This window comes from Kogia breviceps, chromosome 1, assembly GCF_026419965.1.
Source record: "Kogia breviceps isolate mKogBre1 chromosome 1, mKogBre1 haplotype 1, whole genome shotgun sequence".
NCBI classification, from domain to species: Eukaryota; Metazoa; Chordata; class Mammalia; order Artiodactyla; family Physeteridae; genus Kogia; species Kogia breviceps.
Window position 1 is genome coordinate 57,278,731 of NC_081310.1, and position 26,349 is coordinate 57,305,079.

Below are 26,349 nucleotides of genomic sequence, written 5' to 3' on the forward strand. Positions count from 1 at the left end.
TCACAGGGCTGAAAAGTAGTGACTTTTATTTGACAAATCCTGTGCCCCGAGCCAGGATGTGAGGATCCAGAAGAGGGAGAATCAAGGCAAGTACTTTCTTTGCCCCTGTGGAGCTTACTGTCCAGTGGAGGAGAAAGACTAAATAAATAATCAGACTGAAAAATTAAATAATGATAATTGCAGCAAGCATTATAAAGAAAAAGCTCAGGAAACTAGAGGATCTTGCAGTGGGAGAATCTACCTGGACTTGGGTGTGGGGGGGTCATCAAGTGGGCTCTTAAGGAAATCACATGTAGGCTAGAGGTGAAGGGCAAGTAAGAAGTGGCAGGGAAAAAGTTTTAAGCAGAGTGACGTGCATGTGCAAAGGTCCCGAGGCCAGGTGGCTGGCGCAGTGACTGAGGAGGAGAATGGGTACATTTAAAGTTGAGGGAGGAAGGAGTTCAGGTTTCCTCCACAGCAATAGTTTTCTTCAACTCTGGACTTCTGACTCCTAGGGAGGTTTATTTCCCCTGTCACATGTCACCCTTTGGTTAAGTCACTTAATCTCTCTGAGCCACTGTTTTCTTTCTTTTCTGTAAACTGGATCAATAGTAATCTACTGTATAGGCTCACATGAGAATTAAATGAGATGTTCTTTGTAGACCAAGAAGTGCCCTCCAGTGTTAGCGCAGTTAGGTAAATTGCTTTCCTTGTGCCGAGGGGCCAGCAGAGGTGCAGAGAGGTGAAGTGACTTACTAGGGTCACACAGCTACCAAGCCAAGACCCTTCAGGGATGGACACAGGAGAGGAGCTTGCTCTGGTGATCCTCTTTTACAGGTTAGTTTGGAGAGTATACTGGATGGAAGCCGCTGGGACCAAAAGACCTCTGGTCGCTTGGGAGACAAAACTCCTCAGAACTTGTTTCCCAGCTTGAAAAGGAATGGACAAGGAACCGCAGCGCAGCCCAGCGGTGAGTGTGTGGAAGATGGGCGCTCAGCCCAAAGCTGGGTCAGCAAATCACTGGACCCCAAATACAACCACGCCCCTACTCCAGGCTCCACCGCCACAGTCCCCTCCCTGTCAGCTGACCTCACTAAGCATTAGCAGGTCGGGCTCAAGATGCTTTTCCTCCCAGATGCTTTGCAGGTTCCAAAAGGATATTGACAGAGGGGGAACCTCTCCAGGCTCCCAGAAGGAAGCTCGGATGGTGGGATGGAGGCAGGGAACAGAAGGACTATTTTAAGACTGGGGGTGGAGAGGTAGGTATGGTCCATAACATGCAGGCAACTACTCACTTACTACTTAACCTGAGTGATTAGTTTCCTGGCTTTTAGTTTTCTTGTCTGTTCAAGGGGTGGGGGTGGGGGATGCCATTAGCCCTAGCTCCTCATAGCTTGTGTGAGATGAGAAAAAAAAAAGATTTATAGAAAAGAACTTAGCGAATTTCTTAAAAATGGTAAAATTTCCAGCAATATCAGTTATCCAGAGGATTTCAATCTCTTTCTAGTCCTGCCCACTTGCCTCACTCTTGCCCTCTCTGGCATCTCTGGAAACTTCTGTGAAGTGCTCAGAGCCTGAGGAACCTGGTTTGTGAAACTTTGGTCTAGAGAAATAAGCTCTCTAATAGGATTAATTAAACCCGGGTTAAACATAGCCCTGCCATCGAGTAGTTGATGACTTTGGACAAGTCGCTTGACCTCCCCGGGGCCAGGTGTTTCAGGGCACAGACAAAAGTAGCTCTGTGGAAAGTTACAGGGTTCCCCTGCATACTCTATTATTTTGTGGTGATTGTTATAGGTGGCTAAATCCCACAAATTAGAAGGAGCCAGAGAGAGACCGAGTCTGCTGGCTCCCATAGCTGAGAAGGTAGGTCTGGCCTCTGGTGTGGCTGGATCCAGGACTTTTTTTTTTTTTTTTTTTTTTTTTTTTTTGCGGTATGCGGGCCTCTCACTGCCGTGGCCTCTCCCGTTGCGGAGCACAGGCTCCGGACGCGCAGGCCTAGCGGCCATGGCTCACGGGCTTAGTTGCTCCGCGGCATGTGGGATCCTCCCGGACCAGGGCACGAACCCGTGTCTCCTGCATCGGCAGGCGGATTCTCAACCACTGCGCCACCAGGGAAGCCCTGGATCCAGGACTTGAATGACGTCCAAATTCTTTCCCTCCATCTCTCAGCTCAGCTGTTGTCTGGGCACTGGTCTCTCTATAAACGCCTGTCCTGTATCATGCCAACTCAGCAACCCCTACTACCATCCACATAGACAATCCCAAGGAAGGCCCTTTGTTAGCTGGCTTGAATCCTGTGCCTCTCAGGGGCCAATCCCATGGCTGGAGAGCAGGCCCCATAATTGGTCGTCCCTTCAGAGCCACACAGGGAGGGGAAGAGCTGCTCCCCAAAGGAAGGGAGTATGTTTTGCAAAAGGGGTAAGTAATATGAGCAAATCAAAAGAGCAGCTCTCGCTCTCACCCCGGGCATATCTTGCTGTACGGTGAGTTTAAGTACAGCTGAAGTGACTTTTGAGTGGCAGAAATAATTCAAAAGGACCCTGGAGGTCTTGTCCACCCTCTCCCAGCTCTGGCCTCCCCTGCCAGCCTGGGAATGATAGTCACCCAGTGTTAGAGCTAGCACATAGAAACACTCTCCAGAACAGTTTGAGAATCCGTGAACAACTGACAGAAAGAGAGGAGGATGGCAGGGTTGTAGAGAGATCTGGTTCAGGCATTTTCTAAGCTGACTCATTACACACCAAGAGAACTTTGGTTTTATTTCTAAACTATTTTGCAGCCTTTGGGGGAAGGGAGAAGATGTCATCTTAAGAGGTCACAGAGCAATCTGTCTGCTGGCCAAGTCAGGGTCACAGGTGTGTTTGGCCAGCATGGTGTCTTGTTGTTTAAGGTTTTTTTCTTTGTTTTGTTTTTGGAGAAGTCACCAACATTTAAAATGTTGGAGATGTCACAGGAAAATGTGGAATTTTGGCCTCTCTTCAAGTAGAATGGCAGTACTGGGCCACATCCCTGCATGGCAACAGGAGGGTGGATCTGGGTAGCAGCTTCCCCATTGAACAGGGCATGTGAGCTGCAGTCGCCACCACTCCCTTTGATATCCCCCAGCTTGCACCTGGCCACTCACTCACGCCCCCTGCCTTGGCCTGTGGTCATTTTTGGGTCCTGCACTAAATGGCTTTGGGGCCACACACCAAAGACCAGCCACCAGTCTAGAGACCTTCCCTGATGGAAAGTGAGACCAGCTAGAAAGGAAGAAGTTTGTTCCCAAGCCTGCAGGCTGAACACAGTGACTCAGAATTTTGGTGTGAGCAGCTAGAACAGAACAGAGCAAAACATCCAGCGGGAAAGAGGCTTTCACAGTGGCCTCTTCACCCACCCCATTTTATGGATGGGAACACCGAGGCTCAGAGGGAAGGGCATTTGGACCTCGGTTTTCCTGCTCAAAGGCCAGGTTCTATCAACCAAACCAAATCATTTCCTTCCTTCCTTTGCTTCCTTCCACAAATCTTTATTAATAGCAAGCAGTAGGCCCTTTGCACACATCACTCCCTCTGTTTTTTCCCATTCACTGGACAAGTCTTTATTGAGCCACTTATGCATTCAGGTGCTGAACTCGGTGCTGGGGGAAATACGAGTAAAAAGAAAATACAAGCAGGAAGCCTACCCACCTGGGTCCCACTTTAGGCGGGGCCGGAGGCGGCGGGGGCGGGGCGGGGCGGGGCGGGGCGGCGGGGTTGGCCCTGGTTGGCACTTGCCCAGCCCAGTGGGTGTGCAGCAGCAGCTGAGCCAGGACCAGCACCCAACATCGGGCATCGAGGCACGGTGCGGACGCCGCGCTGGCCTTGCCTCCGACCCGGACCGACCCCGGGCAAATTGTGGGTGCCAAGGAGAGGCCACATCTCAGGGCTACGGAGGTGACAAGGGAGAGAGGTGAGCGCAGGGTTAGAAAAATGGCTGAATTGCAAATCCCGGAAGGGGAGGTTGGGGGGTGGGGGTAGGCTTCAAGACAGGGGTAGAAAGTTAACATTTGCTTATTTCTTAGCAAACCGGGTGGTAAAGACTGGTTCCTTATAGCCTCTTGTGCTAAAAATACCACTTTTCCTTTGGACTGCCTGCTGAGATTTGTCCCTCCCCTCCATCCTGAGGAGATGCTGAGAGGATTCTTGAGGGGAAGGGAGGGAGGGACTGGACGTCTGGCTTGTGGTGGAGGGGTATTCACACTGCTGGCTGGGCCTTGGGGGTAAAAAGGCTGACTTCCGGGGTCTCAACCCACCTCTCTGAAAAAGGAGGCCCAGGCACACCACCGATCCTTCAGCTAGTTCAGGTGGAGTGGGACAAGGCGGTTTGCTTTGCTGGACAACAGGAAACTTGTATCTGTTTAAACTGGGCCAAGAGACTAGTTGCACCTGGTCCTAGTGAAAGCAACCAACAGGTTAAGTCCAGTGTCACGAGGAGATCTTGAAAAGTTCAGTTTATTCCCAGGTAGTGAGTGCTTGATTCAGTGCCTGATCTGTGCCAGGCCCTGTTCTGATGCTGGGGATACAGCAGTAAACAAGACAGCCGTGGCCTCTTGTTCCAGAAAGCTGCTTTTTGGTGGAGAAGACAGATAATTGCAAGTTGAAATAAATGCTGGGACAAAAAACAAGGGACTGGGATAGAGGACCAGAGCTCCTTTAGTTGTAGCCTGCAGGGAAAGTGTCTTTGAGGAGGTGATGTTGAAATTGAAGTCAAGCCTTGGGAAGAGCGGGGCAGAGACATTCCAGACCATGGAGAGTCTGTGCTGAAGTCCTGAGAAAGGTAAGTTGTGGATGTGTCAAGGAGCTGAAAGAAAACCAGAGAGGGACTTCCCTGGTGGTGCAGTGGTTAAGAATCCGCCCGCCAATGCAGGGGACACGGGTTCGAGCCCTGGTCTGGGAAGATCCCACATGCCGCAGAGCAACTAAGCCTGTGTGCCACAACTACCGAGCCCGAGTGCCCCAACTTCTGAAGCCCGTGCTCCTAGAGCCCGTGCTCCGCAACAAGAGAAGCCACCGCAATGAGAAGCCTGCGCACCACAACGAAGACAACGCAGCCAAAAATAAATAAATAAATAAATTTAAAAACAGAGAAAGAAAAAAGAAAACCAGAGAGGACCAGGATGAAGTGGGGAGGTGGGCAGGGGCCAGGCCATGCAAGACTGTGTCTAGGAATGGAGAGTTTTTATTAAACCATTGAAGGGTTTTATGGGAGGAGAAAAAAAAAAAAAAAAAAAAAAGTCGCGCATGCGCACAGTCACCGCTGCCCACAAGGGCGCAAGCCGTGTGCGTGGGCGGTTGGTCCAGTCGGCGCCGGCCTCCTGCGATGTTCGTTGAAGTGAAATTGGGTCCTGGTGCCAGTCTAGTCAGCCTTGAGACTCCTGTGCCGGCTGTTCCTTCTTCTGGAGAGGATGAAGCCACGGAGTCTGCTGAGGTAATGGCCTGGATTTTTTTTTTTTTTTTTTTGGTGGTACGCGGGCCTTCCACCATTGTGGCGTCTCCCGTTGCGGAGCACAGGCTCCGGACGCACAGGCTCAGCGGCCATGGCTCACGGGCCCAGCTGCCCCGCAGCATGTGGGATCTTCCCGGACCGGGGCACGAACCCGTGTCCCCTGCATCGGCAGGCGGATTCTCAACCACTGCGCCACCAGGGAAGCCCTGGCCTGGATTTTAATTGGTGCTAAGTGACCTCTTTGCGGGAGGCTTCAGGGTTCGATTCATGCTTACACTTAGGGACAGACGAGGTCCCCTCTTCTTGGGGGCCCACGGGGGTGGGGACCGTCAGCTTAGGGCACGTCAGATGTCCTTTGCTACATCCACTACAATTTAGACGCTTCAGATATTTAGTATCTTTCCTCACGGTGCACACTCAACCTTGGCGGAGAAACTCAACAGTGGTGGTGGTCACATCATTTAAAAAGAAACATTCTCTTATCAATAAACCTCCTGACTAGAATATTCAAATCGAATCACTATGCAACTTTAATCATCTTCTTTAAACCCCGCCCCCCGGCCCGCCGCTTATCAGGCCCACTAAGTAGCCTCCTGAGGGACCATCACAAAGTCTCTTACCAGGAGCTCCATGGGAGGAGGGATTGATCCCCGTGCTCACATCACCAGGCCTGAGGCGACCCGGCACAGCCAAAGAGGAGTGAGAGAGGGGAGAAGGGGAGCCCACCCTCCTTCTGCCACCTGGATTCCTCTGGGACTCAGGAACCCAGCTGAAGTTGTCTCTCTGCCCTCACATACCCCTCACACACTCAGATTTCCTCCTCAGAGCCTCTTCCTTGCCCAGGTGGAGCCATGGCTGTGTGTGACAGCTCAGTTTCCATCTACCCACCAAACCCAACCTTCTCAATGACCCCGTGAAGGCCTGCTTTCTTCGAAGACTCCTTTCCTGACTGTCCTGCCCCTCCTAGACCTCGCACCCCAAACTCACTCTCTCCCCCACCATCGTTAAGGCAAAGGCGTTTATTTCCCCACGACACTGAGAGGCCCGCGTACCGCAAAAAAATAAAATAACATAAAATAACAAAGGAAACTTTCTATCGCTACCAAACTCAGAAAAATCTAGAATCCCTTGCCATGTAGAACACCAGAAATAATTTTAGTGAAAACCAAGTACTGTGAATAATTTCTGGATCCAAACTGTTGCTTGCCTGAGTTTGCTCTGCATTAGAAAAGGGAACTGGAAAGTCTCAAAGAGGAGCTCAAGACCAGCTCCAAACAAGACCTTCTCCTTGGTGTCAGGAGAAGAAAGAGACCTAAAAAGATAAGAACACTCCTGCTGTGGAAGTCTGCAGTCGTTAATTTCTTGTGCGTGCGTGTTGGTTTGAAAACTGGCCCCAATAGACGGTAGGCTTGGAGAGACGGAAGAAAGAGGCAGCCACTCCAGACTGGTAGGAGGCAGGGTTAACGCGCAAGAGAACTTACATATGAGGCTTGTCTTGAGTGCCGCAATATGAGTAGATCTCTGCACTTGCCCACCAGAATCTCAACAGTTTACAGAGAGGCCTTAACAGGGTTCAGACACATATACGCCGTCCAGATGGTATAACACTTAACTGCTGCATCCTTGAAGTAGCTCCTAGTGTGAGAACAGTGGGTGGAATGTACATTGCAAGGACAGGGGAGGGAGGAGCCTCAGATTGCCTGGGTCCAGGTCACAGGTCCACAAGTGGTCACATCCTCTCGGTGACCTCTTCCAACAATGCACCCACTACAGTCATCTCATATACCAGTCCCAAGCACTGGGAAACGCTATTATTTTAAGGTGAGAAAATTGAGGTCCATTGCTGGGCAGTGAGTGACTTGCCCAAGGTCACAGGGCTGAAAAGTAGTGACTTTTATTTGACAAATCCTGTGCCCCGAGCCAGGATGTGAGGATCCAGAAGAGGGAGAATCAAGGCAAGTACTTTCTTTGCCCCTGTGGAGCTTACTGTCCAGTGGAGGAGAAAGACTAAATAAATAATCAGACTGAAAAGTTAAATAATGATAATTGCAGCAAGCATTATAAAGAAAAAGCTCAGGAAACTAGAGGATCTTGCAGTGGGAGAATCTACCTGGACTTGGGTGTGGGGGGGTCATCAAGTGGGCTCTTAAGGAAATCACATGTAGGCTAGAGGTGAAGGACAAGTAAGAAGTGGCAGGGAAAAAGTTTTAAGCAGAGTGACATGCATGTGCAAAGGTCCCGAGGCCAGGTGGCTGGCGCAGTGACTGAGGAGGAGAATGGGTACATTTAAAGCTGAGGGAGGAAGGAGTTCAGGTTTCCTCCACAGCAATAGTTTTCTTCAACTCTGGACTTCTGACTCCGAGGGAGGTTTATTTCCCCTGTCACATGTCACCCTTTGGTTAAGTCACTTAATCTCTCTGAGCCACTGTTTTCTTTCTTTTCTGTAAACTGGATCAATAGTAATCTACTGTATAGGCTCACATGAGAATTAAATGAGATGTTCTTTGTAGACCAAGAAGTGCCCTCCAGTGTTAGCGCAGTTAGGTAAATTGCTTTCCTTGTACCGAGGGGCCAGCAGAGGTGCAGAGAGGTGAAGTGACTTACTAGGGTCACACAGCTACGAAGCCAAGACCCTTCAGGGATGGACACAGGAGAGGAGCTTGCTCTGGTGATCCTCTTTTACAGGTTAGTTTGGAGAGTATACTGGATGGAAGCCGCTGGGACCAAAAGACCTCTGGTCGCTTGGGAGACAAAACTCCTCAGAACTTGTTTCCCAGCTTGAAAAGGAATGGACAAGGAACCGCAGCGCAGCCCAGCGGTGAGTGTGTGGAAGATGGGCGCTCAGCCCAAAGCTGGGTCAGCAAATCACTGGACCCCAAATACAACCACGCCCCTACTCCAGGCTCCACCGCCACAGTCCCCTCCCTGTCAGCTGACCTCACTAAGCATTAGCAGGTCGGGCTCAAGATGCTTTTCCTCCCAGATGCTTTGCAGGTTCCAAAAGGATATTGACAGAGGGGGAACCTCTCCAGGCTCCCAGAAGGAAGCTCGGATGGTGGGATGGAGGCAGGGAACAGAAGGACTATTTTAAGACTGGGGGTGGAGAGGTAGGTATGGTCCATAACATGCAGGCAACTACTCACTTACTACTTGACCTGAGTGATTAGTTTCCTGGCTTTTAGTTTTCTTATCTGTTCAAGGTGGGGGGGTGCGGGGGATGCCATTAGCCCTAGCTCCTCATAGCTTGTGTGAGATGAGAAAAAAAATAGATTTATAGAAAAGAACTTAGCGAATTTCTTAAAAATGGTAAAATTTCCAGCAATATCAGTTATCCAGAGGATTTCAATCTCTTTCTAGTCCTGCCCACTTGCCTCACTCTTGCCCTCTCTGGCATCTCTGGAAACTTCTGTGAAGTGCTCAGAGCCTGAGGAACCTGGTTTGTGAAACTTTGGTCTAGAGAAATAAGCTCTCTAATAGGATTAATTAAACCCGGGTTAAACATAGCCCTGCCATCGAGTAGTTGATGACTTTGGACAAGTCGCTTGACCTCCCCGGGGCCAGGTGTTTCAGGGCACAGACAAAAGTAGCTCTGTGGAAAGTTACAGGGTTCCCCTGCATACTCTATTATTTTGTGGTGATTGTTATAGGTGGCTAAATCCCACAAATTAGAAGGAGCCAGAGAGAGACCGAGTCTGCTGGCTCCCATAGCTGAGAAGGTAGGTCTGGCCTCAGGTGTGGCTGGATCCAGGACTTTTTTTTTTTTTTTTTTTTTTTTCTTTTGCGGTATGCGGGCCTCTCACTGCCGTGGCCTCTCCCGTTGCGGAGCACAGGCTCCGGACGCGCAGGCCTAGCGGCCATGGCTCACGGGCTTAGTTGCTCCGCGGCATGTGGGATCCTCCCGGACCAGGGCACGAACCCGTGTCTCCTGCATCGGCAGGCGGATTCTCAACCACTGCGCCACCAGGGAAGCCCTGGATCCAGGACTTGAATGACGTCCAAATTCTTTCCCTCCATCTCTCAGCTCAGCTGTTGTCTGGGCACTGGTCTCTCTATAAACGCCTGTCCTGTATCATGCCAACTCAGCAACCCCTACTACCATCCACATAGACAATCCCAAGGAAGGCCCTTTGTTAGCTGGCTTGAATCCTGTGCCTCTCAGGGGCCAATCCCATGGCTGGAGAGCAGGCCCCATAATTGGTGGTCCCTTCAGAGCCACACAGGGAGGGGAAGAGCTGCTCCCCAAAGGAAGGGAGTATGTTTTGCAAAAGGGGTAAGTAATATGAGCAAATCAAAAGAGCAGCTCTCGCTCTCACCCCGGGCATATCTTGCTGTACGGTGAGTTTAAGTACAGCTGAAGTGACTTTTGAGTGGCAGAAATAATTCAAAAGGACCCTGGAGGTCTTGTCCACCCTCTCCCAGCTCTGGCCTCCCCTGCCAGCCTGGGAATGATAGTCACCCAGTGTTAGAGCTAGCACATAGAAACACTCTCCAGAACAGTTTGAGAATCCGTGAACAACTGACAGAAAGAGAGGAGGATGGCAGGGTTGTAGAGAGATCTGGTTCAGGCATTTTCTAAGCTGACTCATTACACACCAAGAGAACTTTGGTTTTATTTCTAAACTATTTTGCAGCCTTTGGGGGAAGGGAGAGGATGTCGTCTTAAGAGGTCACAGACCAATCTGTCTGCTGGCCAAGTCAGGGTCACAGGTGTGTTTGGCCAGCATGGTGTCTTGTTGTTTAAGGTTTTTTTCTTTGTTTTGTTTTTGGAGAAGTCACCAACATTTAAAATGTTGGAGATGTCACAGGAAAATGTGGAATTTTGGCCTCTCTTACAGTAGAATGGCAGTACTGGGCCACATCCCTGCATGGCAACAGGAGGGTGGATCTGGGTAGCAGCTTCCCCATTGAACAGGGCATGTGAGCTGCAGTCGCCACCACTCCCTTTGATATCCCCCAGCTTGCACCTGGCCACTCACTCACGCCCCCTGCCTTGGCCTGTGGTCATTTTTGGGTCCTGCACTAAATGGCTTTGGGGCCACAGACCAAAGACCAGCCACCAGTCTAGAGACCTTCCCTGATGGAAAGTGAGACCAGCTAGAAAGGAAGAAGTTTGTTCCCAAGCCTGCAGGCTGAACACAGTGACTCAGAATTTTGGTGTGAGCAGCTAGAACAGAACAGAGCAAAACATCCAGCGGGAAAGAGGCTTTCACAGTGGCCTCTTCACCCACCCCATTTTATGGATGGGAACACCGAGGCTCAGAGGGAAGGGCATTTGGACCTCGGTTTTCCTGCTCAAAGGCCAGGTTCTATCAACCAAACCAAATCATTTCCTTCCTTCCTTTGCTTCCTTCCACAAATCTTTATTAATAGCAAGCAGTAGGCCCTTTGCACACATCACTCCCTCTGTTTTTTCCCATTCACTGGACAAGTATTTATTGAGCCACTTATGCATTCAGGTGCTGAACTCGGTGCTGGGGGAAATACGAGTAAAAAGAAAATACAAGCAGGAAGCCTACCCACCTGGGTCCCACTTTAGGCGGGGCCGGAGGCGGCGGGGGCGGGGCGGGGCGGGGCGGGGCGGCGGGGTTGGCCCTGGTTGGCACTTGCCCAGCCCAGTGGGTGTGCAGCAGCAGCTGAGCCAGGACCAGCACCCAACATCGGGCATCGAGGCACGGTGCGGACGCCGCGCTGGCCTTGCCTCCGACCCGGACCGACCCCAGGCAAATTGTGGGTGCCAAGGAGAGGCCACATCTCAGGGCTACGGAGGTGACAAGGGAGAGAGGTGAGCGCAGGGTTAGAAAAATGGCTGAATTGCAAATCCCGGAAGGGGAGGCTGGGGGGTGGGGGTAGGCTTCAAGACAGGGGTAGAAAGTTAACATTTGCCTATTTCTTAGCAAACCGGGTGGTAAAGACTGGTTCCTTATAGCCTCTTGTGCTAAAAATACCACTTTTCCTTTGGACTGCCTGCTGAGATTTGTCCCTCCCCTCCATCCTGAGGAGATGCTGAGAGGATTCTTGAGGGGAAGGGAGGGAGGGACTGGACGTCTGGCTTGTGGTGGAGGGGTATTCACACTGCTGGCTGGGCCTTGGGGGTAAAAAGGCTGACTTCCGGGGTCTCAACCCACCTCTCTGAAAAAGGAGGCCCAGGCACACCACCGATCCTTCAGCTAGTTCAGGTGGAGTGGGACTAGGCGGTTTGCTTTGCTGGACAACAGGAAACTTGTATCTGTTTAAACTGGGCCAAGAGACTAGTTGCACCTGGTCCTAGTGAAAGCAACCAACAGGTTAAGTCCAGTGTCACGAGGAGATCTTGAAAAGTTCAGTCTATTCCCAGGTAGTGAGTGCTTGATTCAGTGCCTGATCTGTGCCAGGCCCTGTTCTGATGCTGGGGATACAGCAGTAAACAAGACAGCCGTGGCCTCTTGTTCCAGAAAGCTGCTTTTTGGTGGAGAAGACAGATAATTGCAAGTTGAAGTAAATGCTGGGACAAAAAACAAGGGACTGGGATAGAGGACCAGAGCTCCTTTAGTTGTAGCCTGCAGGGAAAGTGTCTTTGAGGAGGTGATGTTGAAATTGAAGTCAAGCCTTGGGAAGAGCGGGGCAGAGACATTCCAGACCATGGAGAGTCTGTGCTGAAGTCCTGAGAAAGGTAAGTTGTGGATGTGTCAAGGAGCTGAAAGAAAACCAGAGAGGGACTTCCCTGGTGGTGCAGTGGTTAAGAATCCGCCCGCCAATGCGGGGGACACGGGTTCGAGCCCTGGTCTGGGAAGACCCCACGTGCCGCAGAGCAACTAAGCCTGTGTGCCACAACTGCCGAGCCCGAGTGCCACAACTTCTGAAGCCCGTGCTCCTAGAGCCCGTGCTCCGCAACAAGAGAAGCCACCGCCATGAGAAGCCTGCACACCGCAAGGAAGACAACGCAGCCAAAAATAAATAAATAAATAGATAAATTTAAAAACAGACAAAGAAAAAAGAAAACCAGAGAGGACCAGGATGAAGTGGGGCGGTGGGCAGGGGCCAGGCCGTGCAAGACTGTGTCTAGGAATGGAGAGTTTTTATAAAACCATTGAAGGGTTTTATGGGAGAAGAAAAAAAAAAAAGTCCACCCACCTGGAGGTCTAACAGAACAGATAAGAAAAGGAGAGAGTTGGAGACAGTGAACATGGCTATGAAGGCAATGAATTAAATGGTGTGATACGATGGGGAGGGGTGGTCAGGGGTAGCCTTTATAAGAAGGTAGCATCCTTTTGGCATTCAAGACCCAAATAGCAAGACGTGAGCGGCAGGCATGCCCAGCTCACGAAGGAGGCCAAGTCACAACTCTCCAGAGATGCCAAACTAAACAACAAGCCGGGTCAAGGGGTGAGGGGCAAGACCTTGACCTTGTTAATGAGGGTCTGGGTACCTGCACTCATCAAGGGTTTTTTTTTTTCCTTTTTCCTTTCTTTTTAATTTTTGGGTGGGGGGCTTGGGGCTCACAAAGAGGCTGTCTGTGAATCGTGAGTCAAGATCTGGGCTTAAATCCCTGCTCTGTCCTCTATGTGTGACCTCGGGCACCTGTCACACCTCTCAGAGCCTCAGTCTCCTCCAAGGTAAAATGGGGACCCCATGACACCCATGGGGCAGGGAGGTTGAGAGGAGTTGATGAGCTTGTGTGTGTAAAGGGCTGATCCCAGTGCCTGGCCCTGGGTCCCAGCTCTGAAAACAGCACTGAAATTCTGATAACCCTGTAAGTTGTCAGAGCTGGAAGGGACTCAGAGAGTGGGGCCAGCCCCATCCTTTTGCATGTGAAGACAGAGAGGGGAGCAGCCTGCCCAAGGCCACACAGCAACTGCACTGTCAGTAGCTGCATCACTGCCAGCCTCTCCCTATGGCCTAGAACCAGCCTGCTTCCAGAAAGGCCCTCTGGCTTCCTCCCCTCCCTCCTTCCCCCTTCCTCTCCCTGTGGCCTCTGATGATGATCATGGGCCAGGGAGGGATCTTAGGCATCATGGCTGCCTGAGCTTCCATCTGTGGTTTCACTCAGACCAGGTGTGCCAGGCCCACAGACCTCATCTGTGATTCTAAACCCATTCTGAACCAGTTCTAAACTACCTCAGGGCTGGCTGGTTGTGGAAGAAGGGGAGGGCTGCGTAAGGGATCAAAAAGTTCTGGGCTCTGAAGGTTGGGATCAAATCCCAGTTCTTACACTTCTCAGCTGTGTGCCCTTGGACAAGTTGACCTTCTGAACCTCAGTTTCCTCATGTATGAAATGGGGTTACACCTGAGGGCACTTCTCCAGGGTTTTTCTGATAGGGGCACTAATCCCATTCCTGAGGGCTGCACCTGCATGACCTAATCACCTCCCAAAGGTCTCACCTCCTAATACCATCACACTGGCGATTAGTTTCAACATGAATTTGGGTGGTGGTGGTGGTGGTGGGGCGTGGGGTGGGGGAGACCCAAACATTCAATCTTTTACAAGGACCCAGAGCTGATTTCTCCTCTCCCCTAAGGCACACCAAGGCGACAACATTTAAAAGGAAAGGAAACCACGGTGCGGAGAACCCAGAGACGGAGACCCTCCTGCAGCAACAAGGGGGCAAGAGGGGCCCACTGCTGAGGGCCATCTGGCAGGTGGGCCGCTCCACCTTCCTCCTGGGGACCCTCAGCCTCATCATCAGTGATGTCTTCAGGTTCACGGTGCCCAAGCTCCTCAGGTGGGTCCAGGCCTTGGGTGCCTCGCTGAGGCTGGTGGTCCCATTAACGGCGTCCTTCCAGGGCCAGGGGACCTTCAGCCCTCCTCCTGCCTCTGCCTAGACCTCTGGTGCTCAGGGCACTGAGGGTGGGTGAAAAGGATACTCAGGAAGGACCAATTAAACAAGAAAGTGAGTGACCTTGGGGAGGGAAAACGAGTGAATTCTAGCCTGACTCTATCCGTTTGCTTTTGCTATACAACAAAGCCCCTCAAAAGTGAGGGGCTTAGGGCTTCCCTGGTGGCGCAGTGGTTGAGAGTCCGCCTGCCGATGCAGGGGACACGGGTTCGTGCCCCGGTCCGGGAAGATCCCACATGCCGCGGAGCGGCTGGGCCCGTGAGCCGTGGCCACTGAGCCTGCGCGTCCGGAGCCTGTGCTCTGCAACGGGAGAGGCCACAGCAGTGAGAGGCCTGCATATCTCAAAAAAAAAAAAAAAAAAAAAAAAAGTGAGGGACTTAAAGCCACTTCTTTAGCTCATGATCCTGTGGGTCAGCAATTCAAGCTGGCTTCAGCTGGGTGATTCTTCTTTTCTTGGCTGGGTTCACTCATCTGTCTGCAGTCACCTGTGGGGCTGGCTGGGGACTGGCTGGTCCAAGACAGTCCCAGCTGGGATATCTTGTCTCTGCTCCGGTGGTCTCTCATCCTCAAAAGGCTAAATCCGGCTTGTTCACGGGGCCATTTGGCAGGATTCCAAGACAAAGCAAAAGTTGCATTTTCTCGTGAGGCCAAAGCTGGTTGCACAGCCAGCCCAGATTCAAGAGGTGGCATGTTAGTGTGTTAGGGCTGCCATAACAAAGCACTACAAACTGGGTGACTTTAAACAACAGAAATTTTTTTCTGGTGCTTATCTTTTCTACTGTTCTTTCTTTTCTTTTTTAATTGAAGTACAGTTGATTTACAATGTTGTGTCAGTTTCAGGTATACAGCAAAGCGATTCAGTTATATTGTACATACATATGTCAATATATTCTTTTTCAGGTTCTTTTCCCTTATAGCTTATTACAAAATATTGAGTAAAGTTCCCTGTGCTATACAGTAGGTCCTTGTTGGTTATCTATTTTATAATAGTAGTGTATATATGTTAATCCCAAACTAATTTATCCCCACCCCTTTTCTCTTTGGTAACCATGAGTTTCTCTTCTATGTCTATGGGTCTATTTCTGTTTTGTATATAAGTTCATTTGTATCATTTTTTTTAGATTTCACATATAAGTGACATCATATGATATTTGTCTTTCTCTGACTTACTTCATTTAGTATGATAATATCTAGGTCCATCCATGTTGCTGCAAATGGCACTATTTCATTCTTTTTTATGGCTGAGTAATATTCCATTGCATACCTATACCACATCTTCTTTATCCATTCAGTGGACCTGGAGGTTGCTTCCATGTCTTGGCTATTATTGTAAATAGAGCTGCAGTAAACACTGGGATGCACGTTTCTTTTCAAATTAGAGTTTTCTCCAGATATATGCCCAGGAGTGGGATTGCTGGATCATAGGTCAACTCCATTTTTAGTTGTTTAAGGAACCTCCGTATACTGTTCTCCATAGTGGCTGCCCCAATTTACATTTCCACCAACAGTGTAGGAGGGTTCCCTTTTCTCCACACCCTCTCCAGCATTTATTATTTGTAGACTTTCTGATGATGGCTATTCTGACCGGTGTGAGGTGATACCTCATTACAGTTTTGATTTGCATTCCTCTAATAATTAGCGATATTGAGCATCTTTTCATGTGCGTTTTGGCCATCTGTATGTCTTCTTTGAAGAAATGTCTATTTAGGTCTCTGCCCATTTTTCACTTGGGTTGTTTTTTTGATATTGAGCTGTATGAGCTGTTTGTATGTTTTGGAGATTAATCCCTTCTCGGTCACATCGTTTGCAAATATTTTCTCCCATTCTGTAGGTTGTCTTTTCGTTGTGTTTATGGTTTCCTTTGCTGTGCAAAAGATTTTAAGTTTAATTAGGTCCCATTTAAACAACAGAAGTTTTTGTCCTCACGTTACTGGAGGCTAGATGTCCAAGATCAGTGTTGTTTCTTCTGAGGCCTCTCTCCTTGCCCAGACAGCTGCCTTGTCGCTGTGTCCTCACGTGGTTTTTCCTCTGAGCACATGCACCCCTGGTGTCTCCTTATGTGTCCAAATTTCCTCTTCTTACAGGGACACCAGTTGTATTGGATTAAGGCCCATCCTAACGGCCTCATTTTAACTGAATCACCTCTTTAAAGGTCCTATTTTCAAATACACAGTCGTATTCTGAGGTACTGGGGGTTTGGACTTTAACATATAAATTTTGTGAGGACACAGTTCAGCCCCTAACAGGTGGCGGTAAAAACTTCACCTGTTGATTGGTGGAGACGCAAGTCACGCTGAAAATGAGTGTGGACAGTGGGGGAAATGATTGCAACCATTTGTGTAGAAAACAAAAAAGAACCCCATACTGTCTGGTCCTCCAGACCTGGCCAGGCTTAGGCAGAGGCAATAGCCATGGGTGCCCTTTCTCACCAGCCTCTTCCTGGAGTTTATTGGTGACCCCAAGACCCCGGCCTGGAAGGGCTGTCTTCTCGCCATGCTGATGTTCCTCTCTGCCTGCCTGCAAACACTGTTCGAGCAGCAGCACATGTACAGACTCAAGGTGCTACAGATGAGGCTGCGAATGGCCATCATGGGCCTGGTGTTCAGAAAGGTGAGCCGCAGGGGAGAGGCGTGGCCTTTCCTCTCTCTCCATCCTGTCCCAATTCACAGACAAATGTTCCAGCCAAGAAGTGGAATGTTCCTGAACCGTTACTGTCATCAGTGCCTAAAACCACACTCATTCATCACTTTACTCATGTTTGCCCACACCACACCCTCACCTTCTTGGCTATTTCTGTAAGGCTTGCGTGATCTGACCCTGGCACCTCTTCTAGCTGATTACATCACACACTTCCTTCACACTTCTTTCACTTTCCTCCGGCCCCACAGGTCTTCTTTCAGTTCCTCAAGCACGCCAAACAATCTCCCACCTCAGGGCCTTTGCACTTGCTGTTCCCACTGCCTGGGCACCCTTTCCACAACTCTTCATGTAGTGAACACTCACCCCCCTGAGGATAAAGGGCTAACCTACGGGCTGTGTGGAAACTGGATAAAGGTGGACTGTCAGCTATTTTACCCGGTAACACTGCTTACAATTAAAATGAGCCCTGACCCCTTGGTAAATTGCATCTGGGCTGAAAGTTCTGCCAATGAACTATGATACCCGGAGGGAAGCCATAGCATTGGGCTTGGGCTTGGGCTTCTCTCTGCAGTGATTCTTGTCCCCTTGGGGGACCTTGGAACCGAAACCTGTGAGGCTGCTGCTCTAAGAGATGTTGGCCCCTCTGGGGTCTGGAGCATCTGAGCAAGGCAGTCCTGTGTAAGCCCCTTTCTCTCACACCTGAGCTGTCACTTGGGAAAGAAGGGGGCAAAGGGATCAGCTCCTGGGTGGCCGTGTAGCTCCTGAATTTCAGGCCACATCCCCCTGAGCACACTGGAGCTGGTGTGGCCTGTCCGGTCTCGGGAGTCCACACATGGAGCTGAGGCTGCAGGAAGATGACCCGAAGGCTTTGCTCTTCCCATCCCCACCCTTGGGGCAGCCACCTTCATCACCTGATGAGGTCATACCCCTCCACTCTGCCCTCTGGGCTGCTTCTGTTTTAACTGTGTCTTCTTACTTTCTGTATCTGGTGCTTTGACATCTGGGGTCTTGCTGACCCTGGAGGGACTGCCCCTCTGTCCCTCCTAGGATCAGCCAGTTCCCAGAGATGCTAAGAGACTCATCTGAAAGCATCTCTTTCACATGCAAGCCAACCAATCCAGAGCTCACACCCCAACTGCCTCCTTTTTGGGCCCTAACACTCTAGGCCACTATCCCCTGCCTTAATCGCCCCGGGGCAGGGTACCAGACAATGAGGCCCAGCTCCTATGCCTAGAGCCCGGTGGAATTATTCAAACTAGCCAATCCTAAACCTGCTTACCCTGCCTGACCTTCCCATGAAAACCACAACAAGCTCTTGCCTGTGGTCCCCCCAACCCTGCAGCATCCTGGTGCTTCCCCAGTGGCCCCCTCATAGCGTGGGGTGCCCCCTCCTCTTGAGATCTGTGAGTATAATAAACCCTCTTGTCAAGGGCAGTCTTCTCTGATCTGTGGGCTTGCCATGCCTGAGTAATGATAAAAACCTATATTTGAAAACACTTCTTCATGGCACTCATCATAATTACTATTAAAGGATGAACTATGTAAATCTTTATTTAATTTTGTCCCCCAGCTCAAACTCCACTCCGAAGAGAGCAAGTGCCCTGCCTCTGTTGATCACAGTACTCACCTCAGAGTGAGGCCCAGAGCAGGTGCTCGGTAAAGATTTGAAGATTTTTTTTTCACATTTCTACACTCAATCATTGCCAGCTCACCACTTCACCCCCTCACTTCTTCCCTGACACACTCAGCAGAGAGAGAGAGAGGACTGCAAGTAGAACGTAGCATTCAACAGGTTGGAAGGGGTCCACTGTGACCCCAGAGTTAGGGCAAATTTGGGGCTGCCAGAAAACCAGCTTGGTGTCTGAGAGGCACACTGAATGCCTGCAGGGGTCAGTCTAACACCCTGTCTAGCCCATGTCGTGCCTCTGTCATCCTGGATTCCAATCCTGGCCCAGTCACTTAGGAGCCCTCTGGCTTTGGGCAAATTGGTCAATTTCTCTGTGCCTCAGTTTCCTTAGCTGTGAAATGGGGTTAATAATTCTGCATCTCACTGATTCTAGTCTCACGTTTTTTTTCTCTTTTTAACTTCTGAAATCAAGATGTTTTAATTTAGTTGGCATTGATGTTTTTTCCCATAGTGATACAAAAGTAGAGAGTACTTTATCCACAGTGTTTTAGATTGAATGAAATATGGCAGTACCCGCTCCATACAGTTGTCTGATGTGCCCCATCACGGAAAATGGTGAAACTGTTAGTTTATTGAGCACAGTGCCTAGGCTGTAGCGCTCAGCAGATGACCACCATTATCAGCATTATCACCATTATCAACTATTGCTTTCACCACTCGCTAGTAGTATGTTATTAATTGTTATTAGTCCAGTGCTTTAGGGGTTTCAGGGTATTTTCATTTTTGTCTTCTCCCTGGAGTCTCACAATGGGAGGTTAGCTGAGGAGATTTTATTAGCCCACTTTGCAGATGAGTGAACTGAGGCTCAGATGGTAAAGAAATCTGCCTCAGCCAGCAGGGGCAGCACAGCTTAGACCCCGGCCTGCTGGGTGGCTGTTCTCTTGCTCAGTCCAAGCCGTGGGCCTCCCTCCCTCCTGGGCCCTTCCTCCCTCGTGGTCCTCCCTAACTGCCCCTCACCCCCTCCTTCCCTCCCTCCTGATTCAGGTCTCCATCTTCTGCCCCTCCCAGGTCCTGGCTCTGTCCAGCAGCTCCAGAAAGGCCAGCGCAGTGGGGGACGTGGTCAACCTGGTGTCTGTGGATGTGCAGCGGCTGACTGAGAGCATCACCTACCTCAACGGGCTGTGGCTGCCGCTCATCTGGATCATCATCTGCTTTCTCTACCTCTGGCAGGTGTTCTGGGGCAGAGAGAGCTGGGATTTGAGTTGAATCCTCCTCACCCACCCTCCCCCTCCTCCTCTTCCTCCTCCCACTCCTCCTCCTCCTTCCTCTCCTCCTCCGGCTCCTCCTCCTCAATCCTATCTCCATCTGCACACTGTGGGCTGATGTAATGGGCAAAGGCTTAGACGAGGATGACCTTCACTTCACCTTGGGCTGGATGCTCACCTCTCAGGGCCTCAGTTTCCTCATCTGTATGATGATGATGGTGATGACATTGGCACTTTTTGGGTGTGATATCGGGGTAACAAGTGAGCAGATTAGGCATGTTTTGAAGTTACCAGTAATGGTAGGGCACCATCACCACCACCACTACCAACAACAAAAAAAAGGGAAAGAAAATTTAGGGGAAAGAATTTACTACTTGGTTTTCAAAAAGCATTAAGTCGCCAACCAGGCCAAAAAAAAAAAAAAAAAAATCAGAACTTTTTCTAACTTTCTTATATCTGTTTTGTGGTGCAGGATTTTCTTTTTTCTTTTTAATTAAAATCACAGACTTTGTAGTGGGACTGCCTCGGTTCGAAACCTGCTTTCAGCACTTGCTAGTTGTAAAACCTTCCAGTAAGTAACTTAGCCTCTCCGTGCGTCATTTCCTCATTGGCAAAGTGAGGACTGTAATTAACCGAAGTGCCCCAGCCCTTGAGTTGCTGAGGAATTAAATGAGCTAATACCTGTGAAGCACTTAGATAGCATCTGGGACACAGCTATACCCTATAGGTGTTTAATTGTCTTGTTGGTTATGCATGGGGGTGGGGCAGTTCATTTGAAGATCTTCTTCAGCTCTGCTCCATGAGGGCTGGTTCCAGGCTCACAGACTTTTCTGTAAAGGAGCAGATTGTAGATATTTTAGACGTTAGGGGCCATAGGGTCTCTCTCAAAACTATTTAACTCTTCCCTTCTAGTGCACAAGCAGCCACAGACAATACTAATCAAACAGGCCTGGTGGTGTTCCAATAAAATTGCTTATGGACGCTGAAGTTTGAATTTCATGTAATTTACACATATCATGAAATCATCTTCGTTTGATTTTCTTCAATCATTTTAAAATGTAAGAACGATAAACAATCTTTGTATGGCTTGAGGTCGGCATGTAAACAGGTGGAGAGATCTGGCCCATGTGCTGTGTTTCACAGGCCCCTGGGTGAGTGTATCAACGGCATATTGATTGTGAGTGAGTGTGGAATGCTCCAGAATACCAGCTGTGTGTTATCATCATTATTGTACCTCTGCTACTGCCCCAGTGTCCCCACAATAAGGGCTTGGGGCCTGGACACTTTTGGACTTGCTACCTTGCAGTCTAGGACCTAGCATACAGAGGGTGCTCAGCAAGTGCATAACTGTTGGCTGTTATTATTAGAGAGAAAGGGAGGAAGGACACTGGGGAAAATGCAGGGCAGTTAAACAGGCCGACCCGTGACTCAAGTGAAACTGCAGACAACACACCCATCACTTTCCCTGACTCTTGGCAGGTGGTCCTAACATCAGAAAGTCACCATGAGACCCTGGTAAAGGGGGAGCGGTAGGAATTGGGGTTGCTACCGTTAGCATTTGTAGCATTTTTGCCAGAGAGAGTGTATTTAACCTTCTGTTCACATTCCTTTGACTATTCTCCCAGCCCCGGCTGTAGGCAGGTGTTTGCCTTCTGGGCACCTCTCCATTTGGCCACTGGGGGGCGCAGTTGCGGCATAAATGAAACACTGGCTTGCTAGGGTGTCAAGATTAGAAACTAAACATTCTTAGGGGCTGAGAGCTGAAAATGAGGCCCACAGACTGAAGAGGGGGGTGGGGCTCGTCTAGAGAATGGACCCAAATGACGTCAGGAGGAATCTCACATTACAGCCACTTAAAAATCATTTACCCTACTGTCCACCTCCACATTTTCCAGATAGAGAGATGAAAGAGGGAGGGAAGATAACTGTCCCAAGTCACAGAGCTGGGGGGTAGGGCTGCCAGACAAAATACAGGATGTCCAGTTAAAGATGAATTTCAGATAAACAGAAGAATTTTTATTATAAGTATATCCCAAACATGGCATGGGATATACTTATACTAAAAACTTATTTGCTGTTTATCTGAAATGAAAATGTCACTGGGCAGGCAGTTTAATATATTTATTTGCTAAATCTGGCAACCCTTGTCAGGGGATAATCATTGATTGTATGACACCAGCACTCACTACAGGCAGAGTGGGAATAGCTCCATTTCCATTTAATGTGAGCAACTGCAGCTTAGGGAGGGTCAGTAACTTGCCCAAGGCCACACCAGTGTGTGTAAAGTCAGCATTTGAACCCAGATCCCGATTCCAGAGTCTGTCTTCACCGTTCTAGCCAGGTGCGGCCCATCTACGTGCATGACCCGTCTTGACTGTGACCCTGCCCCCATTCCATTTTGTGAGGTGCATCATTCCCCCTCTCTCCCATCCCTAACGGAGATGGACTCCATCTTCCACAGGTATTTCCATCTGAGGAGCCCATGAGTCCTGGTCTCTATAACCTGGTAGCTGCCCTCATTGGACTCTCTGACACCTCCCTGCCTTAGGGCCCAAGTCTGAGCCTCCCCCCACCCCCGTAATGACAGCTGGGCTTCTGGAATTGTCTCGTGACATCCTGCCCTTTGTCTCCAGCTTCTAGGACCCTCGGCCCTCACCGCCATCGCTATCGTCCTGAGCCTTCTCCCTCTGAATTTCTTAATCACCAAGAAGAGGAACCACCATCAGATTTGGTATGGAGAAACCCTTCTGAGTAGGGCATTCCAAAGTTTAATTAGTGGCTGCAGGAGGACTGGACGCTGGGTGTTCCAGGAGTGAAGGCTGGAATTCCAGGTGGGAGCCTGTTTATGGCTGCAGCGCGGGTCATGCCAGAGGCTAGAGGTAGAAGCCAGGGAGCCAGACACAGCTCAGGGGTGGTCTGGATGCTCTCGAGAGAAGGCCAGCTAAGAGCTGTGAGCTCACTGAAGTCCGATAACCGGCTCCCAGCCCCCACCCCTCCCTCCGCTCAGTCTAGTAAAATTGATGCTCATCTCTGTAGTTTTGGAACATGATGGTAAGAATGCTGGTGCCTCGGGTTCTTGTGCCGGTCCTATCTCAGGCTTGTTTGCTTGCCTCCTTCCCGTGCCCCGGACAGGGCTTTGCGTAAAGAAGTGGGCTGGTGGATGACTGTTCTGCAAAGATCCCATGTGCGACTGGAGCAGGTTACCTTCTCTGAGCCTCAGTGTTCTTACCTGGAAAGTAGGCATATCGTTCCTTCTTTTCCTAATAACCAAACCAGCGTTCTTGTACTTTACCTTAAATAAATGTAATTTAAAGATGCCAAACCTTTCGGACATCACCTTTGTGCATAAACAAAAGTGAAAAATAGAGAAAGGCATTGGCAATAACTTCATCACAAGTGCCGCGGTGCTGATTTCAGAGTTAGTAAAATGTGAAAAATACACCACCTGTGTACCTACCATCTTGCCTAAGAGACGGAGCGATTCCCAGCAGCACTGACAGCCTTGTGTCAACCTCCTTGACCTAGCCTTTCCACCCTAGAGAAAACTGTCCCGAATTTTGTGTTTACTCTTCCCTCACGTTTAGCTACAGTTGTTTTTAAAACATGTACCCTATGCAATGCATTGTTTGAGCTTGTTTCAGAATGGTTCCGTGAGTGGAATTGTATCCCATTCTTTTGATGTTTTTAAAAATCAGGAGAAGTTGATCTATGCTAATGTGTGTAGCTCATTTATTTTTCACTATTGAATATTGCACTCACTTCATATTCTGCTGTATTAATTCTGTTGATGGAAATTTGGGCTGTTTCCTGTGTTTTGCTGTTAAGTTATTTTTGCTATACACATTCTCACAGTTGTTCCTTAGAACATGTGTGTTTCTCCAGGGTATATACCTGGGAAGGGAACGGCTAAGTCTAGGTGAGAGTGCTTGCTGTTCTGATTGCTAGCCACTACTGCTGCCCTTATTTCTGTCCACTGAATAGCCCGAGGGGACATGCGTCCCTGTTCTTGCTTTGTTTACAGGCCTTCAGAGGGAATAAGCGTTTATAAAAAACAATACGGGCATAGTGAAGGAGAGCTTCCCAGGCCATAGTCTGACTTTCCACCATGGCTGGGGGGGGGGGCAAAGCCAGAAAGGAGTGGAGGCCAGATGGAGCACCGCTGTTGGCGCTGAGCATGTGTGTGAGGTGGGGCTGCGCTTGACTGGACACTGGGTCTCAGACTGTGGCGCAGCTGACCTCCCAGAATCCACTGTGAGGCTCCGTCTGGGCTTCGGAACCTAGAAAGTCAGACAGAACACGGCATGCATTCTCAGATTTTTATTTCAATTTCCGTAGGAAGCTGCAATGGGCTCTCCAGGGGTATTTCCCTGAGCCCTGGTTCCCTTTGCAGCTCCCAGCTCTAGGTCCTTCAACGGTCGCTGGCTCCGTGGTCTCAGATGTCACACCACCAGTGATTTCCAGGCCCTGGCCACTCTCTGCTGTCTCTGTGATGGCCTCCATTCGGGTCCCTTCCACTGCCTTCGGCGGGATGCTCACATATTCCTCGCGTGATGAGGCCACACTGTCTTTGTCGTAAGCTTGGCTCTGACATTCCTGAAGAAAGAGCCGATCCTGCTGAGTCTCTTGGTGATGGAACCTGAACTTGCTGTAGGTAAGCTCCTGCCCGATTTGTGCGAGGTCCTGGACTCGTTGGTGATGGGAGCACGGCTGACGGCTTTGTGAGCAGTGCCCTGCTTGTTGTCCCCCGGGCTGCCGTGGCCTTTCTCCTTTTGGTCGTCTCTAGTGGCTCTCCGGCTGCCTGAGCCCGGGCCGGCTGCTTTTTGGATGGTCTTGTTCCCCGCAGTGCCCCCAGTGGCTGTGTTGGTTTTACTTGCTCCTGGACCCTTGCTGGCTGTGGCTGCTATGGCCGTGCTCTGCTCTTCGGGGGCAGGAGACTTGATCTCTGCCACGCTCAAAGCACCCGCTGCGGTGCCGCCTGCCACCCCTGCTGTCTCCACCTTTGTCGTTGCCCGCGATGCTGACTCTTTGTCAAGCACTGTAGGTTTTGCTTTGGCAGTGGCCACATCGGACATGGTATCGGGCTTGTGGGAGTCCAGTTGGATCCCCTCCCCGGCAGCAAAAGCTGCAGACCCGACCGCGGCCACCTCAGAGGGCGTGTGGAGGCTCCTGATGCTCACCTGGTCCTCATCCCACTCTCCTTGGAAATCCTCCACTGCCGGGCTCCTCCCGTCCTCCTCCTCCTCCTCGAACAGAGTCCTGCAGATCATGTCCCCGGCTGGAACGGCGTAGGTGCGGCTGTGACCGTCCACTGGTGGTCGCAGGAGGTAAATCAGCTCTTCCCAGTAGGCGAAGAGGTCTTCCTGCACGTCCAGAGGGGCACACAGCTGCAGGTAGAAGGAGCGGCCAGTGGCAAACTTCACGCGCAGCTGTCGTTTCTCACGGTCGTGCATGGAGATCCTCACAAACTTCAAGGGAAGGAGCCTGGTGAGCTCTAAGGTCTTGGCAACCTTGTGGCTCTTCCCCTTGGTGGGCTGGCTGTGCTCAGCGTGCTGTTCACAGCCGGTGGCCCGTCGGGCCAGCAGCATGATGTCTGGGAGTGGGAGGACGGGGCTGGTGGATGTGATGCCCACGGTCACCGTGCAGTCACAGTTGTGCACGTCAATCACGTGTCCCCTCTTCGTGATCTGGATAAATTTGCTCTCGAATATCGGCGCGTACTTGAATATGTCGTATTCGCCGTTGTGCAGTTGCTGCTGCAGCTCACCCATGGTGCTTTTGAACAGGCCCAGCCCGGTGCTGCTCTGGGCCGTGTGATACGGGAGCAGAGAGTCCCCACTCATGGCTGTCTTTGATCACTGCCAGGCAGCGTGGTTAAGGCGGGCCCCTGGCTCTTCCCTCCCTCGGCCTAATGGGCCGAAGAGCAGAGCGAGCTGCGGTGCTCCTGTGTCACGCAGGCGGCCTTATGGCAGGTCTTCCAAGCCCAGCCCACAGGCCCCCACCTTTGCCTCAGGGTCTCCCAGAGGCAGGGGTGTGGGTAGGGGCACCGATGGTCACAGCGGGGACTCTGTAGGGCGGCTGGACCCCAGGCTGAATCTCTTCAAGTGTGTAGAGAGGTATGGTAGGCTCCCCCTCGGCCTCAGCTCACTTCCGCTTCTGGGTTTTTATCTCCCCAAGCGGCTGTGAACGTCAGTCCTAGTGAGAGAAGTAACCACTTTCTCGGCCTAAGGCCCTGGCACAGGCTATTTATCCTCTGATGCCCTTTGTGACCTATCACGGTCACATAGCCCTTTGCCTCATCCCCCAGCTGCCCCACCCCGCCCGCCCAGTGCAGGGCCCCCATCCTCTCACAAACGCGCCATTGCCCCCGCGGAGGACAGGCCCATGCTGCCAGCGACTGAGGTGGCTACTAGAATAAAAATGTCTTCAACTGGGAAAATTTTGTGTGGGTCCTTTTTCTTTTCCTCCCCCAGATTTAGCTACTGGATGAAATCTATAGGAATGTATGATGATGGGCTAAATTTGAACCATTTAAGCCCATGGTTTAATTGTATCGAAT

At 50.4% G+C, this 26,349-nt stretch overlaps 2 protein-coding genes across 2 annotated transcripts; one reads left to right on the top strand and one right to left on the bottom strand.

Annotated features, from left to right (window-relative positions):
• The first annotated feature begins 5,243 nt into the window (after positions 1 to 5,243).
• Positions 5,244 to 19,794, top strand: LOC131753780 (ATP-binding cassette sub-family C member 6-like). The gene is made up of 5 exons (XM_059059551.1): positions 5,244 to 5,324; positions 8,139 to 8,266; positions 13,944 to 14,147; positions 16,694 to 16,871; positions 19,573 to 19,794. The coding sequence occupies exons 1-5, from the start codon at positions 5,244 to 5,246 to the stop codon at positions 19,792 to 19,794; spliced, it is 813 nt and encodes a 270-aa protein (XP_058915534.1).
• Positions 19,795 to 19,801: 7 nt separating this feature from the next.
• Positions 19,802 to 25,633, bottom strand: LOC131753830 (Golgi-associated RAB2 interactor protein 4-like). Its single transcript, XM_067024771.1, has 2 exons — positions 24,971 to 25,633; positions 19,802 to 19,900 (listed from the first exon to the last, which is right to left on the bottom strand). Exons 1-2 carry the CDS (start codon positions 25,631 to 25,633, stop codon positions 19,802 to 19,804), a joined length of 762 nt encoding a protein of 253 aa, XP_066880872.1.
• Positions 25,634 to 26,349: the final 716 nt, after the last annotated feature.

What these genes read in the sequence shown, in the direction of transcription:
- LOC131753780 (XM_059059551.1), top strand. Translation starts at nt 5,244, where the DNA reads ATGCGCACAGTCACCGCTGCCCACAAGGGCGCAAGCCGTGTGCGTGGG. An exon ending in CGGCGCCGGCCTCCTGCGAT is followed by an intron (nt 5,325 to 8,138) that starts GTTCGTTGAAGT and finishes TTTACAGGTTAG; the next exon opens with TTTGGAGAGTATACTGGATG. An exon ending in ACGGTGCCCAAGCTCCTCAG is followed by an intron (nt 14,148 to 16,693) that starts GTGGGTCCAGGC and finishes CTTTCTCACCAG; the next exon opens with CCTCTTCCTGGAGTTTATTG.
- LOC131753830 (XM_067024771.1), bottom strand. Translation starts at nt 25,633, where the DNA reads ATGAGTGGGGACTCTCTGCTCCCGTATCACACGGCCCAGAGCAGCACC. An exon ending in GAGAGTGGGATGAGGACCAG is followed by an intron (nt 19,901 to 24,970) that starts GTGAGCATCAGG and finishes ATCAGCCCACAG; the next exon opens with TGTGCAGATGGAGATAGGAT.